Source organism: Chanodichthys erythropterus, chromosome 10 (assembly GCF_024489055.1).
Source record: "Chanodichthys erythropterus isolate Z2021 chromosome 10, ASM2448905v1, whole genome shotgun sequence".
NCBI classification, from domain to species: domain Eukaryota; kingdom Metazoa; phylum Chordata; class Actinopteri; order Cypriniformes; family Xenocyprididae; genus Chanodichthys; species Chanodichthys erythropterus.
The window spans coordinates 9,061,693-9,079,915 of NC_090230.1; the positions used below are offsets into that span (position 1 = coordinate 9,061,693).

The following is an 18,223-nucleotide window of genomic DNA, read 5'->3' on the forward strand; positions in this document are numbered from 1 at the left end:
AAAAAGCGCCCCTGTTGTTGGTCTAAAGGCACAATAATTAACATGATAATTAAAATCTGGCTGACTTTTCCATTTGTTGACAGGTAAATATCATATATTAAGTTGAGTGTCCATCTTAGAGATAATCACCGTATTTATAATGAAACCATCATATTTAAACAATATGATATTAATCAACCGTGATACATTTTTAAGATTTTAGTACAAAATATATTACTTTTTTTTTTCTTTTTTTTTTTTTACACACAAAATTAGTTGCTCTATCAATGTTAAATACAAACATAATTTTTTTTCAGCAATCATGCACTATGGGAGTGAAAAGCACATTTTTCTTAAGGTGTGCCTTTAGCCCCATTGTACTATAAAACCTTATATAGCCTATTGCTTACACTGATGCTAATTGTAATGTTAATGCTAAAACTAACATATTAAAGCTAATATATTTAGTTATTCTATTCCAGTATTCCAGTATTCCAGATATTCATCAGACTGTTTACCAACTCTGAACTGCAGTCCATGAGACGGCGACTTTTTTTTAGCTTAGTTGTTTTCACAAACCCGTTCACTTGACTCACTGTGTTGATGTTTTAAAAAAAACAGAGGAGGTGCAGAGAGGGCAAAGCACCCTCCACCTCTCTCCTCTCTCTATCTGTCTTCCATCTTTTATTTTTAGATTCGGGGCTCTATGGGAGTTGGCATGCTGGCTTTTACAGGCTGGTAGTGCTGAATGCATTAATATGAGAGTGAACTACCCCTCCTCTATCTGTGACCTCTCCTCGGTGTGATATTTACATTCTGTGCCGCAAGAAAATCTTCCACACACACACACATACTAATTTACTTTTCTTCAGTTTGAAGTCAGTTAATCCTCCTAGAACAGACATTTATACAAATTCTGTCGCAGCGAATAGCGCTTACATCCCTGCAGCAGAGGAATTTCTGGACATGTTTATTAGATTTGGAGGTATGCGAGCACATTTGTGCATGTGTGTGAAGCAGAAGACACTCTGTCGCTGAGAGCGTGTTAATTGGCTGCACTGGAAGCCGTGAGACATCTGGGAATACAGATCTCACAGTCCGGCATATATTAGGCCATTTCTCTTCTTCTTCTCTCTTTCTTCCTTCCTTCTTTTTTTTTGCCTTCATCAGTTTCCAAATGCCTTCCCTTTCTCTAAAACTTAAACTCTCGCCGCACACACGCCTTTTTGGTCCCTTTAGGCTGACAGGAGTAGCGCAGCTGTTAATGAAAAACGAGCCGTCCCGCTTACACTTCAGATAGCGTAACCTCACAAGCGCTTCAGCAAAGATAGGGAGACTCAGATCGCCTGGCGGTAAACTGATCAGACACTTTATCTGAACAGATTCGAGGATAATTCGGTTAAAACCATAATCCACACATCAAATATAGATTTGATCTTCTCAAAACCCATACTGACCCAAATGCACGTTACCCAAACATAACGCTGATGCTCTTGAAGACAGTGTGGAAGTCGAGATGGGATTTTCATGGCTTTTAGTCCATGCATGCAACATGCATGTTTAGTAACTTTGAGATCTCTATATGCTAAACCACTAAGTGGTATTTAAGCGTCCTTATGTGAGGCAGACGAAAAAATGGGCAAAACAAATCACACAGACTTACATTAAAGAGGGGTGAAAGTCATATCTAGAGAGTACAGTATCACAGAGACGTGGGGGTGGACATGGACCAGTATAAAACCACATACAAACAGCTTAGCAACCACCCAGAACACCCCAGGAACCACATTGCAATGTTATAGCAGCCACCTACAACATTGTAGCACTGTGGCATTGACTTTTTCACATGCTAACACATTCATTTCTTTCATGCAATGTAGATATCAAACTAACAGCAACCATTTCTTAACTCAGCATTGACCCACTTTTTTGATGCGTCAACTTGCTGTTCTGGATATCAATAGGATACCTCATCTTGTCAAACCATTCCTTGACTACAGTTAAAGGGCTCTCAAGTTTTGAACGGAGTTCAGAGTGAGATTTCAGCGGCCGCAGCAGCGACGGGGGTTTGGGTGGGGACGGGGGTCTGATATGAAAAATGACACAAATTCGCACAAATAAAAAAATATTTATTTAACTCAGCATTTTAGTGTGTATGTGAGCGAGTGAGTGAGTGAGTGAGTGAGTGAGTGAGTGTGAGTGTGAGAGAGAGAGAAAGAGAGAGAGATAATGGTTAGTGTTGTTTATTGTAGGTTTTGGTAGCAGGTTTTAAGGCCTTCAGCACAGGGGTTGGTGGCTCCCATTTGAAACATGGTTCCAAGGCCAGCCATTTTCACTGTCATGATGGATGACAGAGTTCCATCTAGGGCCAAGCTCCAGGTGCCATGTTTTTGTGTGTGAGAAAATGACATAGAAAGTGAGTTATAGTAAGTGAGTGGGAGAGTGAGTGAGTGAATGAGTGTGTGTGTCAGAGAGCGAGAGAGCTTTTGCAAGAGATGGCTCTTAAAAGAGCCGTTGGGTTAATTTGTAGGAAGTCTATATGAAGGAGTAGTGTGGGATCTAAAGTAACTGCAAGGTAGAAAAAGAAATGCTGAATTACAATTTTTGCATATTAAATAAAAGGAATTAACAGCATAAATAACAAGGACTAAACATAAATAAATGCTTGTGCTTTAGCTACAGATTAGCACAGTAGAATAACAGTAACTATGGTAAAAGCATAGTAAGCATTGCTGTTATTGAGCTAAAACTACAAAATAGTAATAGAAGTACAGTGGTGGTCAGTACTTTTATTATTCCACCAATATGAACATAAACTGATCGAAGCTAGCTAACGCTAACGCGGTTAATAACCCTAGCTAACGATATATGTTCAACTTTTTGGGACAAAACATAGTAAGAAATGGCAGATAAAACCCATTATGGAGCAGACCTGATTCATAAATAACATATAATGGACTTATATGGAACCTTATAAAAGGACATTAGGACAGCATATGACAGACTACTTACCGAGATGTGGCACGTGTAACTGCTGTTTAATATCGCGATGCTTTCCAATCGAGAGTTGGGTAATTAAGTAGTATGAATTAGTACGAATTCGCCTTGACGAGGTTGTTTTGAATGCAATGAATAAATAGTACGAATTCGTACGATTTAGCCACTTTGTTAATTCGTATAAATTAGTTCGAATTCGCGGTGAGGTAGGGTTGGTATGTTACGTTCTGCACGATAATGTGCGTGCTCTGCTTTATTGTTTTTTCCCGCTCGCTTGAGCTTATAATGCTTGAGCTTATAATGCTTTTGTTCTTTAAGCCTATATTTTTTGTTTACACATATTGTTTAATGTTTTAAACTGAATGAAAACCTTAAGATAAAACGTAAGCTTGTGTATATTACCTAATTATAAGTTTGTTCAGAAATGGTGACAACTTGAATAAAAAATAAATAAATAAAAAAAAAAAAAAACGTCTCTCTCATTTTTTCAAAATAACGTCATTTAAATACACAAATATTCGTTTTTTATTAGCCCAAATATTCGAATACAATATTTTGGAAAAATGCCCATCCCTACTAGCTAGGCTAGTTCACGTAACGTACTCTGGTCAAACTGTTAACTACCAGCTGCCTGGACACAAATATTCCCCAGCAATTTGATGAGATGACTTACTGTACTCATAGGATATGGTCCCACATCGATCACGATCAGTCTGTAGCCAGATGTGAATCAATGTGACTGACAGATGTCCTCTTCTGTAGCTAATTACTTCAGTGAGCGGATCACATAAGGGCTGCGTCTGAAAACCTAGGTAGCTGTCTTGCTGCCTCGCTATCTTATAAGATAATGACTTGTTACTGCAGCGTTTGTGCATGAAGGTACCTCACGAAATTGATTTCGGACAGACTTCTGAGGCAGCATAACAGTTTAATGATCTACAGCAATATAGCGCGAGCTTTGGTGAGAACTAAACAAATATTTAATTATTACAGTAGTAATTTCTCGATAGAAATGATATCAAAATTGAAATATGTTGATCAAAATCGTACATTTATACACAAACTGGGCAGCAAACGCAACTTTCGGATGCCATCTTTATTTTTCTAGCTCAACTGTCACAGAATGGAAAGCACAGGATTGTGGGATATCAAAGGCAGCTAAGGATACATCTATGCTTCCTTCAAAAATCGATCAGATGAAGGTATCTCATGAGACAGGAAGTGAAGCTAACATTGGATTCGGACGTGCCTTGATGCCTTACTACCTTGAAATGTGTCCTCAGAAGGCAGCATTTTCCAGTTTTCGGACGCAGCCAATGTGTCGTTGGAATCAGAATGTAAACGTTGTTGTGGCGGGAATATCTAAATCTTACCCGGATACAGCAATTCTATTTTCTGATTGGCTGTTCGGTAGCTATATTTTTTTATTAGATAACTGGTGCGTGGCAGGGCCTTCTGAACTCTATGGGGTACTCGCTTGATGGATGACGCGTTTTTGTAAGCAAAACCCGGAAGCGAGTTAGCATTTTAGGACTTCCGGTTCCAATGCCATCAAGTCTATGGGTTTTTTGAATGGGTTTTTGCTAAATCACCTGAAATAAGGTCTGTGGTTAACAAAGCCTCTAAATACTTTCACGTTTTGATCTATGACATAAAACACACCAGTTATAACCCGCTTGTGATTTTTTTAAACTTTTACTGTGTCTTTAAATCGGCGGTTGTTAACAAATTGCTAAAAGGAACTACTTCCTTTGGCGGGGACTTTAGACGTCATCATTAAAAACGGGACATTTGGACAGCATTTCTCATGAAAAACTGGGTAAGTATTAATAACAGCGCAGATCATAATCAGCGAGCATGTTTTTAAATAAAGTTGTCTTCTAAATAAAGTTTGAGGAAGCTTGGTGGTGACGACGTTGATCCGCGACCATGGTGTGCTGTAGTTCGTTTATAGCCTACTGTTAGCCTTTTATATCTGACGACTTTATTTAGGCTTCAAAATCTATAGATGTTATGTTAACTTGTAAAGATTGTCTTGATAGACAAAACGTGTAAGTGTCATAACCCTTTGTTAAACACAGAGCTTATTTTCTGCGATTTTCCAAAAGTCTATGGGAAAAATGCATAGGCTTTCAACCGAGGGAACCCGTGCGCGACAATAGACTGTAAAAAAATATGGACGTAGCGTCCGTGACGTCACCCATAGAGTTCTGAACAGCATTTTTGAAGCGAAAATGAGGCCGCTGACATCTTAGCTGCGCGTCACCCAACGTCACTCCTGGATAACTGAAAATGGGCAAAGAGGTGGGACGTGGTTAGAGCTGATGTGACTGGTTGCTGAAACCACGCCCACCTAGCTCGACGTGACCATGTTAGCAGGCAAAGGAGCTATCTATCTATCTTAGATACGATCTAAAATATTAATGAAGGAAAGTTCTAAAGGTTTACTGTCAATCTACAGTGTTTTTTTTTTTAAAGATATAGATGCTCCAACACCAGAGTTGGGTGTGCAAATAACAACATGGAAAATCAAATGGGACTTCATACCTTTATAATAAATAGAGATCGCGAGAAGTATCCAATCTGTGGCACTTGGGTAAAATATGAGTGTCCATTGCAAAACAAAAAAACTGTACTTTTTGTCCATGAAAGATTTATATATTGTCCATTGTTTGCATCACATTTCTTTTGAATGATCTACTCTCTGTCATCGTTCTTCAAGAAAGGATGCAATCTGAGCAGCGTTTATGTTGTAAAACTGTATATGATCATATCTAACAAACAAATGAGCCCATGTCCAAAGTATATTTTTTCAAAATAGTGCAGCAGTTTTAGTTATAATATCCAAGCAGTGCTGTCAGAGTTGTATATCCTCCTGGTATTGTCATTGTAGTAAATCTCACATCAAAAACTTTCAGCCAATGCCACGATCCAACAACGTGTGTTCTGTGTCTCTTCCCCATGCACGCACACAGATACACACATCAGTCTCGAATATTATGCAGCAAGCCATATTTTATAATTGTATAAAATAATCGAGAAAAAAGCACAAATACGGCTGAGATGCCAAATTCAGCGGCTGAAATGAGCTGCTGAGGTAACATGACGGCTCACAGACAGCAGCGGCAATCTACCTGTCACTCAAGTGACCACGCCCTTAATTATGCAGAACTTTAAGGCTTAATATAATTTAAACGGATGAGTTATAAAAAAATTCACCCCCCTCAGAGTTGTCATGAAGGGCAAAATTCGCAGTATAGACCAAAACCACAATTTGAACCAACTTGTAAACATGTTTTTTTCTGCTATAAACTTGGCCAATTTAACATGGGACTCTATGAGATTCTGCTCTCTTTTGGAGCCTGTCCCTAGCGGCCAGTTGATGAATCGCAGTTTAAGTCACTTCCGTATTGGCTTCACGAGAGACTGGGGGAGGTTGCACAGAAGTTTTATTTAAGAGTAAAAATTCTCTCTCTCTCTCACACACACACACACACACACACACACACACACACACACTATCTCTCTCTCCCTCCCTCTCCCTCTCCCTCTCCCACACACTCTCTCCCTCTCTCTCTCACACACACTCTCTCCCTCTCTCTCTCACACACACACTCTCTCTCTCTCCCTCACACACACACTCTCTCTCTCCCTCACACACACACAGAATGGATCGTGCATGTCGTCGCAAAACAGAATTATCATTTGCGCATGTGCGTTTTCTAAAGAATCTACTACGCATGCGTAGAACGGATTGTGCAGGTGGAACGGATCGTGTACCCGCACGCATTGAAATGCGTGTCTCACGCCCAATGCGAGACACTTGAGAGCCTTAACATTTTGTTTAACAGTCAAATAGTTTGTTTTCCAATGTGTTCACATATCAATATTTATATAGGAGTTCTCAATTTTCTGTGTTAAATGTGCAGAAGAATGAAGAACAGGAAGCGAGTGTGCTGGCGAGTGAAGTGAGGCTTTCTATGAAGTATTTTTACAGTATTTCACAATTGCTAAAACACTAAACCCCATTCTCTGAACCCAATGCTCAGTGGCCTAAACCCATTTGTCGAATCAGTCACTTTGTAGGCAAAACCTTAAACAACTTCAGGTAGTTAAGACACTGTTTGCAAATCTCATCCAGTCTTTTTGCAAAACTCTAAACACATTCTTACTCACTAAAACACATTTTGCACTGTGTTGCAAAATGGTAAATACATGTGGCAAAAGTTAAACACAACTACAACACAGTTGTCATCCTTTAAACACAATGACTTAAAATTATTCACACTTATTTCTAATGAAGTGATCAAATCAACTGTATAAAATATAGGTCAGTTCAGAGTGCACAGGTGACAGGTGCTGAATGATGATATAGGAACAATAGATGGAAACAATCTGAAAAGTAGAGGAGGAAGAGTATGTGTAAGAGGATGATGAGGAGAAAGAGCAAGAGGTGTGGAGACAAGGCTGTCAAGGCTGGATCCGGCACAGGATTTTCCCTTTGCCTGGCAAGAGACGACATTGCCTGTGATGTGGAAAATGTCCTCAACAATATTCAATAATATGCAAGAATATTATTGATCTGACAGTACTGACATTATAGGATGAGAACTGAACTAAGCTAGCCTAGATGATGACATCACTGTTTTCTGCAGAACTGCTTTATAGAGGAAAATAATTAATTTACATAATAATTGATGGTCTTTACAATGTAAGTGAATCAACACTGAACTGACTTCAGCTGAACAATGACACTATTTTCTTTTAGAGCTGTACAGCCAAAATGAACCTTCTTTGCATTACTGATCATCGTGTAACTGTTATCACAAGCTGCTTTGACTATACTATACTAGACTATACTAGACTATCTGTGTAGTATAAATTGCAATTGAAATAAAGGTGACTTGACTTGAGTTAGGCCGGACCCAACATGAAGATGTGATGCTGGAGCAGACTGAATCTCTCACTGACTCTGAACTTTGTTTTGTGTGTGTGTGTGTGTGTACTGTATCATTCTTTTCATTTAGAGTTTTCTTTGACCTTGTAGTCATTTGCATTTAGACTGCTGTATGTTTGCAGTATGTAAGTACTGTATATTCAGACATTCAATACTATATAATATTGAATAATACTGTACTTGCAGTACATACCTTATAGTATACTTTAAATACACATTACTTGTGATTTCTATACATTTTATGTAATGGCACAATGTGTTTACTGTGTTACAATATACTTTTTTTCTGTAACCTCATGTTCTGGATGTTGTGTTTTCCATTTTTTTTAATGTAGTGTCTAATGAATGATCTGTTGTGTTTATATATTGTTTAATGTGTGTATGATCTGAAAGCTTTGTTTGATTTGGCCATAAGAGTCAGAGGTTTTGTGAAATTAGTTTGAAGATTGGATTTGTGTTTGATGTTTTGAGAAAATGTGTGATGGTTTCAAGAAATGTGTTTTAGCAATTGTGAAATACTGTAATTATTTTGTAACTATGTAGGATAAGTCAACTGCTCATCACAAAATAAAATTGGTAAACAAAATTGCTCGTACCATAATTGCTTGTACTGCTATGAAGCAAGGGCAGGGTTCCTCAAATCCGGTCCTGGAGGGCCACTGCCCTGTAGAGTTTAGTTCCAGCCCTAATCAAACACACTTGAACAAGCTAATCAAAGTCTTCAGATTCACTAGAAGACTACAGGTAGGTGATTTGATCAGGGTTTGAGCTAAACTCTGCGGGACAGTGGCCCTCCAGGGATGGATTTGAGGAACCCTGAGCTAGGGTGTTGATGCTATTGCTAATGTTTTAGGCCCTGTTTCTACCTGGTATTAAATGCATTTTGGTCGATCGGATCACAAGTGGACGACGCTAAATACAGGTGTAAACAGGGTGTGAAAAGTTTTGAGCTTGTCCACTTTCGACCACTTCCAGAGTTGAAAAAGCATTCGACTGGATTGCTTTCATAGAAGAAACGCTCATGCCGCTAAAGACCACCTTCTCTCCGCCTACTGACCTAATATGTAAACATGGAAAGTGCACTAGCCAGACAGAATTTACACTTTATAGGACCCAAGACCGTTTGGTTTCAAGATGAAAAACGTACGAAACACAATGTTCTCTCACCATTCTGATTTCTTCATGGCGTTTGGCATGGTACTGCGGCTGTCAGAGCAGAAACTAAAGCTGACGCTCTTCGTATTTTTTTGCATTGTCTCCGGGCGCATTCATATGTAAATTGCATGAGCTTATTTTGTCCTTTACATCCAAAGATCTGAAAAAAACCCATACATTTACCCGCCCATAGAAGAAATCAGGACAGAAGTTGTTGAAAGTGAACAAAAGAGATGGATTAAAATACCAGGTGGAAATGAGCATGTGTTTCCCTCGTCCACTTGTGATCAAATCGATCAAAACACATTTTAATACCAGGTGGAAACAAGGCCTGAGTGACTGTTAATGCTATGTGGATGTTATGCTGTTCTGGCTGGTTTCTAGGGTGTTGCTAGGTGGTTGCTTAATGGCTCAAGTCAAAAAGCCCTTAGCAAGCACCATGAATAAATGTAGAATAAATCAAAATATTTTGTTTTTCTTACATTAATTCATCTCAATCATTTTCCCTCACAAGCTGTCTGCAATCATTTCCGCTAAATTGTTGCCATTACTAATAGAGAGGAGTTTAAATGACAGCATCTCTCAGGCGTCGTTGCTCTGGAGTTACTATGTGACGGGATCTTCACAGCCTGGCAACGTGAATCCCAGGGTCCCCATCCAACTCTGGAAGTGTAAGGTGAGTCATTTAGTTCCCGAGGGATGGAGAACCGAGTAAGAAACCATTCCTTCAAAATCATACATCAAATCCAGTGCAGGGCTTCTGTTAGCTTAAAACCAGCTGCTCCAAAATGAAACCACATGGCCTGGAAGCGGCCTACACAATGATTAACCACACTTTTTGCTGAGAAAACAACAATAGTCTGCGTAATGCCAAACTTGAGAATCCCAGCTTAAAGATTTAAGGGAATATTGCAGGTTCAAGTTAAGCTCTATCAAAAGCATTTGTGTATAATGCCGATTACAACCTAAAACGTCTCTCAGATCATTTTGGAAATGGAAGCTCAAGTTAAGTGCAATGTAATTTATGATACAGTATTCCAGAAAATGGCAACTGTAAGTATTCCATGCATACTGAAAATTCACAGTATACTATATACTACAGAAATAAGGATAGTACGCCAGTATGCTGTTGAGAACATAAAAAGGCCTCTAAAGTGTATTAAACTCTTTTGAAAAGAAAAATCCAAGAAAAAAAAAAAAACAAGAAAAATCATGTTTCCATGACTATTTTTACAGTCTCACAGTTTTGTACCTCTGAGAATATTCTGTATTTGTAGCTGAGAATAAAGTGTGCTATAAATATTTTTTGTCACTGTTCTGTCTGTCTGTGTTTATCCTGTTCAACTTCTTTCAGTGACGATTACCAGAGTAATCTTGTAGAACAAGCATAAAGAAACTAGTCAAACCCGATCTTGTGTATCAAGCTTGTGGCACTGAAGCAAACAACACAGCTGTGGGTTAGATGGCTCTGTGTAACCCGGAAATAATAAAATAAATAAATAAATGTTTTATATAGATAGATAGATAGATAGATAGATAGATAGATAGATAGATAGATAGATAGATAGATAGATAGAAAATAAGATAGAAAATAATAATAATAATCAAACCGCTACAGAAACTACTCTGAAGTCGTCCTTCAAAACTGCATCACAAAGTCCCAAAAGAATGAAGAGCTCATCTTGAAAACAGGATATATGGTATGTATCATCAAGGGATCCGTGATGCTCTAGAGACCAGGGGCCGGATACTCACTGAACGCAGCGATGGCTAAGATCATCGTCACCACAATGGAGACCCACGATACCCATAATGCCTTTTTTCTGTAACTCTGAGCCTCGTGGGGTTTCAGACGCATACTGCTCTCCAGAAGACCTGCTGAGGGACAGCGCTCGGTTAGATTACGTCATATTTCCTCACATCTAAACATCCTACATGTGTCTCAGAGAACTTTAATGCCATTTATTCTCAAATAAGTCCATAAAGTTTATGAAACAGACTTGTCACAGGTTCAAAAGTCGACCGCAATTTCCGGTTCATGAAGACTTTAAAGCATCCATTGTTCGAAAATATCTTAAATTAGGATATTTTTTTGTGAATTTTGTTCTCCTAACTGTAAATTTGACAAGTGAGCACAATAAAATCACAGAAGAATTAATTCAGAAAATAATCAGCTATATATACCAGTAAATGAATGAACGTACTCGGTTACTAACGTAACCTCGGTTCCCTGAGATACGGAACGAGTACTGCGTATGGGGAAAGGTCTCCCTTTTTCCCCGCTGCTGAAGCCTTTTTCAATAACGCAGTGTAACTGCACCGTCATTGGTTCACTCATAGACAAGTTGTTGAACCAATGGCGGCGCGGCATAGCTGCGCGGCCTATGGCGACAAAGCGCGCGAATATTCCCGCCGAAATGGGCGGGGTATAGGGCTATATAAGCAGGCGTTTCGCCATAGGATTTCAGTGTCAATCGACTGAAGCGACGACCCTGAGCCGCAGCCTCGTGGCACGGCAAGTGACGCAGTACTCGTTCCGTATCTCAGGGAACCGAGGTTACGTTAGTAACCGAGCACGTTCCTTTCGATACTTCACTCGTACTGCGTATGGGAACGAATTCAACCACGCCGTGCCACGGCTGGGAACGATATAGCTTGCATTTGGCCACCCAGAGGGGGCAAAGGACAAGCGGAGGCAAAGCCTAACCGAACCCATGGTTACACTGAAGGAAGATACTTCCTATGGTGGCGTGAAGCGGGACCTGTTGGAAGCCGCTAATCACACCGACAGGACCCGAGCTTGTAAGGTCGGGACATCGAGGTGATAGAACCTGACAAAGGTGGACGGCGAAGACCAGCCGGCCGCCTCACAGATGTCTTGGATGGAAACTCCGTTGGACCAAGCCCACGAGGAAGCCATTCCTCTAGTGGAGTGGGCCCTGACTCCTATGGGGCAATTAGTGCCCAGTGAGGAGTAGCACAGGTTAATAGCATCCACTATCCAACGGGAAATGCGTTGTTTCGAGACCGGAGACCCTTTGGTGCGGCCGCCAAAACAAACAAAGAGCTGATCCGACAGTCTGAAAGACTGTGATCGGTCTATGTAGGTCCTCAATGCCCTGACTGGGCAGAGTAGCTGCAGCTCTGGTTCGTCCGCCGAGGGAGGAAGAGCAGAGAGCGAGATGACCCTGAGCTCTAAACGGAGTTGAGAGCACTTTAGGGACGTAGCCATGCCTAGGTTTCAGAACGACCTTAGAGTCACCAGGCCCGAATTCGAGGCATGCAGGGTTCACAGAGAGGGCCTGCAAATCGCCAACACGCTTTACCGATGCTAGTGCTAGTAGCAGAGCGGTTTTTAGTGTTAGGGGCCTGAGGTCGGCTGAACCCATTGGTTCAAATGGGGCTCCTTTCAAGGCCCTGAGGACCAACGAGAGGTCCCAGGAGGGAATAGTGAGAGGGCGAGGAGGATTCAAACGCCTAGCACCTCTCAAAAAACGGATCACGAGCCCGTTTCGTCCCACCGATTGGCCAGCAATAGGAGCGTGGAACGCTGCAATGGCTGCTACGTAAACCTTAAGCGTGGAAGGGGAGCGCCCCATTTCCAAGCGTTCTTGGAGGAAAGACAGTATGGAAGATACGTCACTCTCCACAGGGTCTATGTTGCGTGTTGAACACCAATCAACAAAGACTGACCACTTCTGGTCGTAGAGGCGCCTCGTAGATGGGGCTCTAGCCTGAGAAATGGTATTTAGGACGTCCTCGGGGAGGCTAGTCGGCTCCCATCGAGGGACCAGAGGTGCAGAGCCCAGAGCTGCGGCTGTGGGTGCCAGATTGTTCTGTTTGCCTGAGAGAGGAGGTCCCGTCTCAGGGGAATCGGCCACGGGGCTCTTAGAGAGCCTGAATAGCTCTGAGGACCAAACCTGGTTCCTCCAGAGCGGGGCCACCAGAAGGACTCTGTGCTGGTCTTCTCTGATACGCCTGATGACCTGGGGGATCAGTGCGATCGGAGGGAAAGCATAAAGGAGCGTGCTGGGCCATGTGTGGGCCAGAGCATCTACTTCCTTCGAGAAAAATGTTGGGCAATGAGAGTTGTCTTCTGAGGCGAAGAGGTCTACCTCTGCCTTCCCGAAGAAGTCCCAGATCGTGAGGACCACTTGGGGGTGGAGCATCCACTCGTCGGAGGGGATGTTGCTCCGTGACAACATGTCCGCACCCAGATTGTTCCTGCCAGGAACATGAGTCGCTCTGAGCGACTGAAGCCTCGGAAGAGCCCATTCCAGCAGTCGTTTCGCCAGAGCGCATAAGCGGCTGGACGAAAGACCGCCTTGGTGGTTCAGGTATGACACCACCGTCATACTGTCTGACCGAACTAGAACATGACGTCCCGTCAAGTAAGCCTGAAAGAACTGAAGGGCTTTCATCACTGCTAGCATCTCTAGACAGTTGATGTGTAGATGGCTTTCCTCGTGGCTCCACGAGCCGAAGGCCGGTCTGCCCTCGCACACAGCGCCCCAGCCCAAGTTGGAGGCGTCTGTTGAGAGCACCGTCCTCCGTGAGACCGCCTGTAAGGGGACTCCGCGTTGGAACCATACTGGATCCATCCAAGGTTTCAGGGCTAGAAGACAGGCCCGATTGACCTTGAGACATAGGCGGCCGTGCCGCCATGCGCTGGGAGGAACCCGGAACTTCAACCAGTACTGAAGAGGCCGCATCCGAAGAAGGCCTAGCTGCAGCACCGGGGAGGCGGAAGCCATCAGCCCTAGCAGCCTCTGGAAAAACTTCAGAGGGAGATAGGCTTTGTTCGTGACAGATGCCGTGAGCTGCTGAATTGCCAGGGCGCGCTCTGGCGAGACTACTGCCGTCATACGGACCGAGTCGAAAACTGCTCCCAGAAACGAAATTCGTTGAGTGGGGCATAGCGAGCTCTTGGCTAAGTTGACCCTGAGACCCAGGCATTGTAGATGGCTGAGGAGCACGGATCTGTGGCGTTCCAGCTCGTCTCGCGAACGGGCTAAGATGAGCCAGTCGTCGAGGTAATTCAGAACCCGGATTCCCATCTGTCTCAGAGGGGAAAGCGCCGCGTCCATGCACTTGGTGAAAGTGCGGGGAGCCAGAGACAGCCCGAAGGGCAGGACCGTATATTGGTATGCCACCCCTTCGTATGCGAATCTCAAGAATCGTCTGTGACGGGGGGCTATCTGGATGTGAAAATACGCATCCTTCAGGTCCAGCGAGCAGAACCAGTCCTCGGGGCAAATGTGCGCGAGGATCTGCTTCAGCGTCAGCATTTTGAACTTCCGTCTCATGAGGGAGTGATTCAAAAGCCTGAGGTCTAGGATGGGTCTGAGACCGCCATCCTTTTTGGGGACCAGAAAGTAGCGGCTGTAAAAGCCTGTCTCGCTCTCTGACGGAGGAACCATTTCCACAGCTCCTTTTTCCAGCAACGACATGACTTCGGCCCGGAGGACATGAGCGTCGTCCGGATTGACCGATGTTTGAAGCACCCCGGCGAAGCGGGGGGCCGTCGTGCAAACTGGAGCGAGTAGCCCTGGTTTACGATCCCCATGACCCATTCTGACACATCGGGGATGGCCTGCCAGGCCTCGGCCCGAGTGGCTAGGGGTTGAATAATGTTGGGTGACAGACCGCCGTTGAGAGGGTCGTACACCGCGAGGGGTGGAAGAGGAAATTTGCTCTTTTGTGATGAGGTAAAAATTTGTCCGCCGTGAAAACGGCGTTTGGAGTGGGCGCAACAGGTGTGGGCCCAGCTGTCACTTGGAGTATGTTTCCCACGCCCGGAAATAAACGAGGCGGAGGGGAAATTACCCGTGGGAGCTTTTGGGGTGGTCCGGTCGTAACGGGACGGTCCCCCATCCTCTTCCTGTCCGACGAATCAGGACGACTTCGGAGGCACCGGGTCCAGCACAATCCTGGGCCGGGGTCCCTGGCGCCTCGGGAAGGGAGGGCGCTTCGCAGGCGCGCGAGCGCTGGCGATGCTCCTGGGCGGCGCTGCCTGTGTTGCAGGTGGGGCTGGTTTGTTCTGCTGAGCCGGCGCAGTCCTGGGGCGGCTAGACGCAGAAGCGGAGCTGGAGCGCTTAGGCAAGAAATGCCTCATAGCCTGAGACGATTTCTGCGCGGCAGTAAAGCGCTCAGTGAAGCCATCCACTGCAGGCCCGAAGAGACCAGAAGGCGAGACCGGGGCGTCTAAGAAGGCCGTCTTGTCTAGGTCTTTGATCTCCGTTAGGTTGAGCCACAGGTGGCGCTCCAACACGACCAGGCTGGCCATGGAACGACCGATGGCCTGGGCCGTAGCCTTCGTAGCTCGCAGGGCAAGATCCGTGGCGCTGCGGAGATCTTTGAAGGCTGGCGCGTCGATTCCAGACTCATCCAGAGAGCGGAGGAGTTTGGCCTGGAATGCTTGAAATATGGCCATGGTGTGGAGCGCAGAGGCAGCTTGGCCCGCCGAGGTGTAAGCCCGTCCAGCCAGAGTAGAGGTGGTCCGACAGGGCTTGGAAGGAAGGGCCCTCTTCGTCTTCCAACCCACAGCCGCGGGAGGACAGAGGTGAGCAGCCACCGCTTCATCTAGGGGTGGCAAGCGCTCGTATCCCTTCTCCTCGGCGCCGTCGACGGCGGTGAGGGCGGAGCGGTGCGTAGTGTGGAGGCGGGCAGAGTAAGGAGCGCAGGACTTCGTCAGCTCTTCGTGGACCTCAGGAAAGAAGGGCGCTGAACGCTGGCGAGGTGCTTGGCGGCGGCCTGGCAGAAACCATTCGTCCAGGCGGCTGCGAGACGGCTCCTCTGGAGGGGCCCACTCGAGGTCCAGCTCTTCAACGGCTCTAGACAGGATGCGGAAGAGCTCGGCATCCATGCCCTGGCCATGCTCGATGGGTTCCAAGGGAGGCGGTGGAGCGGGGTCTTCCGGCTCGCCAGCCCATCCTTCCGCTTCGGAAGCCGCAAGAGACATGGAGTCGTCTTGTTCGTCGTCTGTTCCCCCGAATGAGACGAGGTCACTCGCTTCTGCGGAGGGACGCTGCTCAGGGCGAGAGAACAGAACTGGAGAGAGTTCCCTGGGAGGAGAGGGCGAGGCACGCGGGGGCTGGGCCGGCGTGAGCTCGCTCAACTCCTGGCGCTGAGTCGCTCTACCCCGCTGTCTTTTCCTCGCCGGACCGCGGGAGGAAGGAGACGGGAGGGCGCGAGCGGCGAGATCGCCCTCAGTGAAGAAGGCGACCCGCGAGCGCAGGGAAGCGAGACTCATACACTCGCAGTGCGGGCATGAGTCTCCAGCGAGCGCGCCGTCTGCGTGGGGCTTGCCCAGGCAAGCGACACACTCGCTGTGTCCATCGTCGTCGTGCAGGGGGCCCTGCAAGTACCACATGAGTGGCGGGGCATCGTGAGACGCCGCTGCCGTGAAAACGGCAATTGGGTGGCTCTTTTAGAGCGGCGAGGGCCGCGGAAGCTCTTAAAGCGGTGAAAACCGCTGGAAATCGCTCTTTTAGAGCGGCGTTTAAGCCGCGGATGAAGCTCTCAGGCGGCGCGCCGGATGGCGGCAGGGGACGCACAGGAAGCGGCCGGAAGCGGGAAGCGGGAGGCGGCGGCTCGGCGACGGCGCTAGAAGCTGCAGTCCGCGAGGGCGCCGGCGCTTTCTTCCACCGGCGAGTCCAGGCGAGTCCGCTGCGGGAGCCTCTTCAGACGGCGGCGAGAGCAGAAGGCGGCGAGCTTCTTCGGCTTCAGGCGGAGATCAGCGAAGAGAAGTAGATGTCGTCGCTGAAGGAGAAAACACTGAAATCCTATGGCGAAACGCCTGCTTATATAGCCCTATACCCCGCCCATTTCGGCGGGAATATTCGCGCGCTTTGTCGCCATAGGCCGCGCAGCTATGCCGCGCCGCCATTGGTTCAACAACTTGTCTATGAGTGAACCAATGACGGTGCAGTTACACTGCGTTATTGAAAAAGGCTTCAGCAGCGGGGAAAAAGGGAGACCTTTCCCCATACGCAGTACGAGTGAAGTATCGAAAGGGAATCTGTGTTCACAGAATATGGTCGGGGCAAGTTGTCACACGCGATTAATATGTTGTAACTTCACCAATGAATTAATTACACTTTATGCAAAACAATAGTTTGTGTTTTTTTTTTTTTTTTCATTTTTAAAAATTCTGTAATAAAATATTTTTGTCTTTTAATAATGTAAAATATTTTAGCCATTGAAAAAGAAATGTAATATGTTGTGGAACATGCTTTATTTAATATAATTTTGTAGCCAAGACTTTAATAATTGTGTCAATACAGAAGCTGACTTTCAAAAATAAACCCACCCTGATCATTGTTCACTGGAGTAAACGTGTGACAACTTGCCCCGTGCTCCGCTTTAGCCTATATGTATTTTTCAATGCAAATAAACTCTATTCAAAGTATGCTTTTTAAACCAGGACTCGTACCGTTGTCTTCCGGCTCTCCTATTTTCATCTGCTGCTCCATGTTGAAAGTATCTGCTTGGTTCGAATGGTGTCCGTTTGAGGGAATCGATGCTGGATCAACTACCGCTGGATCAGAGACAGAAGCAGGAGCAGGACCTGGACCGGGGTCTACAGGACCAGCAGTGGGGTCAGCAGCAGAGGAATGGTCCGTCATGATGATTCGGTCCCGGGTTCAAATGGTCAGAAGCATCCGAAGAATGTGACACCTGGACGCGAACGGAGGAGATGCGCACTGCTGGAGAGCCTCAGCGCATCACTCACGCGAGCGCGCGCGCACGCACACACACTCTAATTAAAAACACACACGTGTGAAGCACCTCGTACACTTTACAAACAAAGGTTGCTCTTCAAAATAATTCAACACTATTATTATTAAATAAATATGGAGAATCCATCTGGGAGCTCTGGTGACGTGTGACCTAACATATGTGTTCATATTAAACAAACACGTCTCACTTCACACTTCAGCTCATTCAGAAACCACTTATTTGAATACATCTGAAGGCACACATAGAAAGAAAATAAATGAAAAAAAGGAAAAAGGATAGTTAATGTTGGCATTATTTTTCAATTTTAAGTGTTCATCAAACTTAAAAAAAAAAAAAAATTCGGGATGGATTTTAATTTGGCAAAAGATAGATAGATAGATAGATAGATAGATA

The 18,223-nt window shown here is 45.0% G+C and overlaps 1 protein-coding gene across 1 annotated transcript in view; it reads right to left on the reverse strand.

The window, feature by feature from the left end:
* Positions 1-18,160, reverse strand: part of tmem163b (transmembrane protein 163b) — a 45,492-nt gene extending 27,332 nt beyond the window's left edge. Inside the window, exons 1-2 of the mRNA XM_067395946.1 lie at positions 17,523-18,160; positions 10,844-10,963 (exon numbers count right to left, since the gene is read on the reverse strand). Coding sequence (XP_067252047.1) covers positions 10,844-10,963; positions 17,523-17,715 — 313 coding nt within the window. The 5' untranslated portion in view covers positions 17,716-18,160. The remainder of the gene's footprint in view (positions 1-10,843; positions 10,964-17,522) is intronic.
* Between the last annotated feature and the right edge of the window lie 63 nt (positions 18,161-18,223).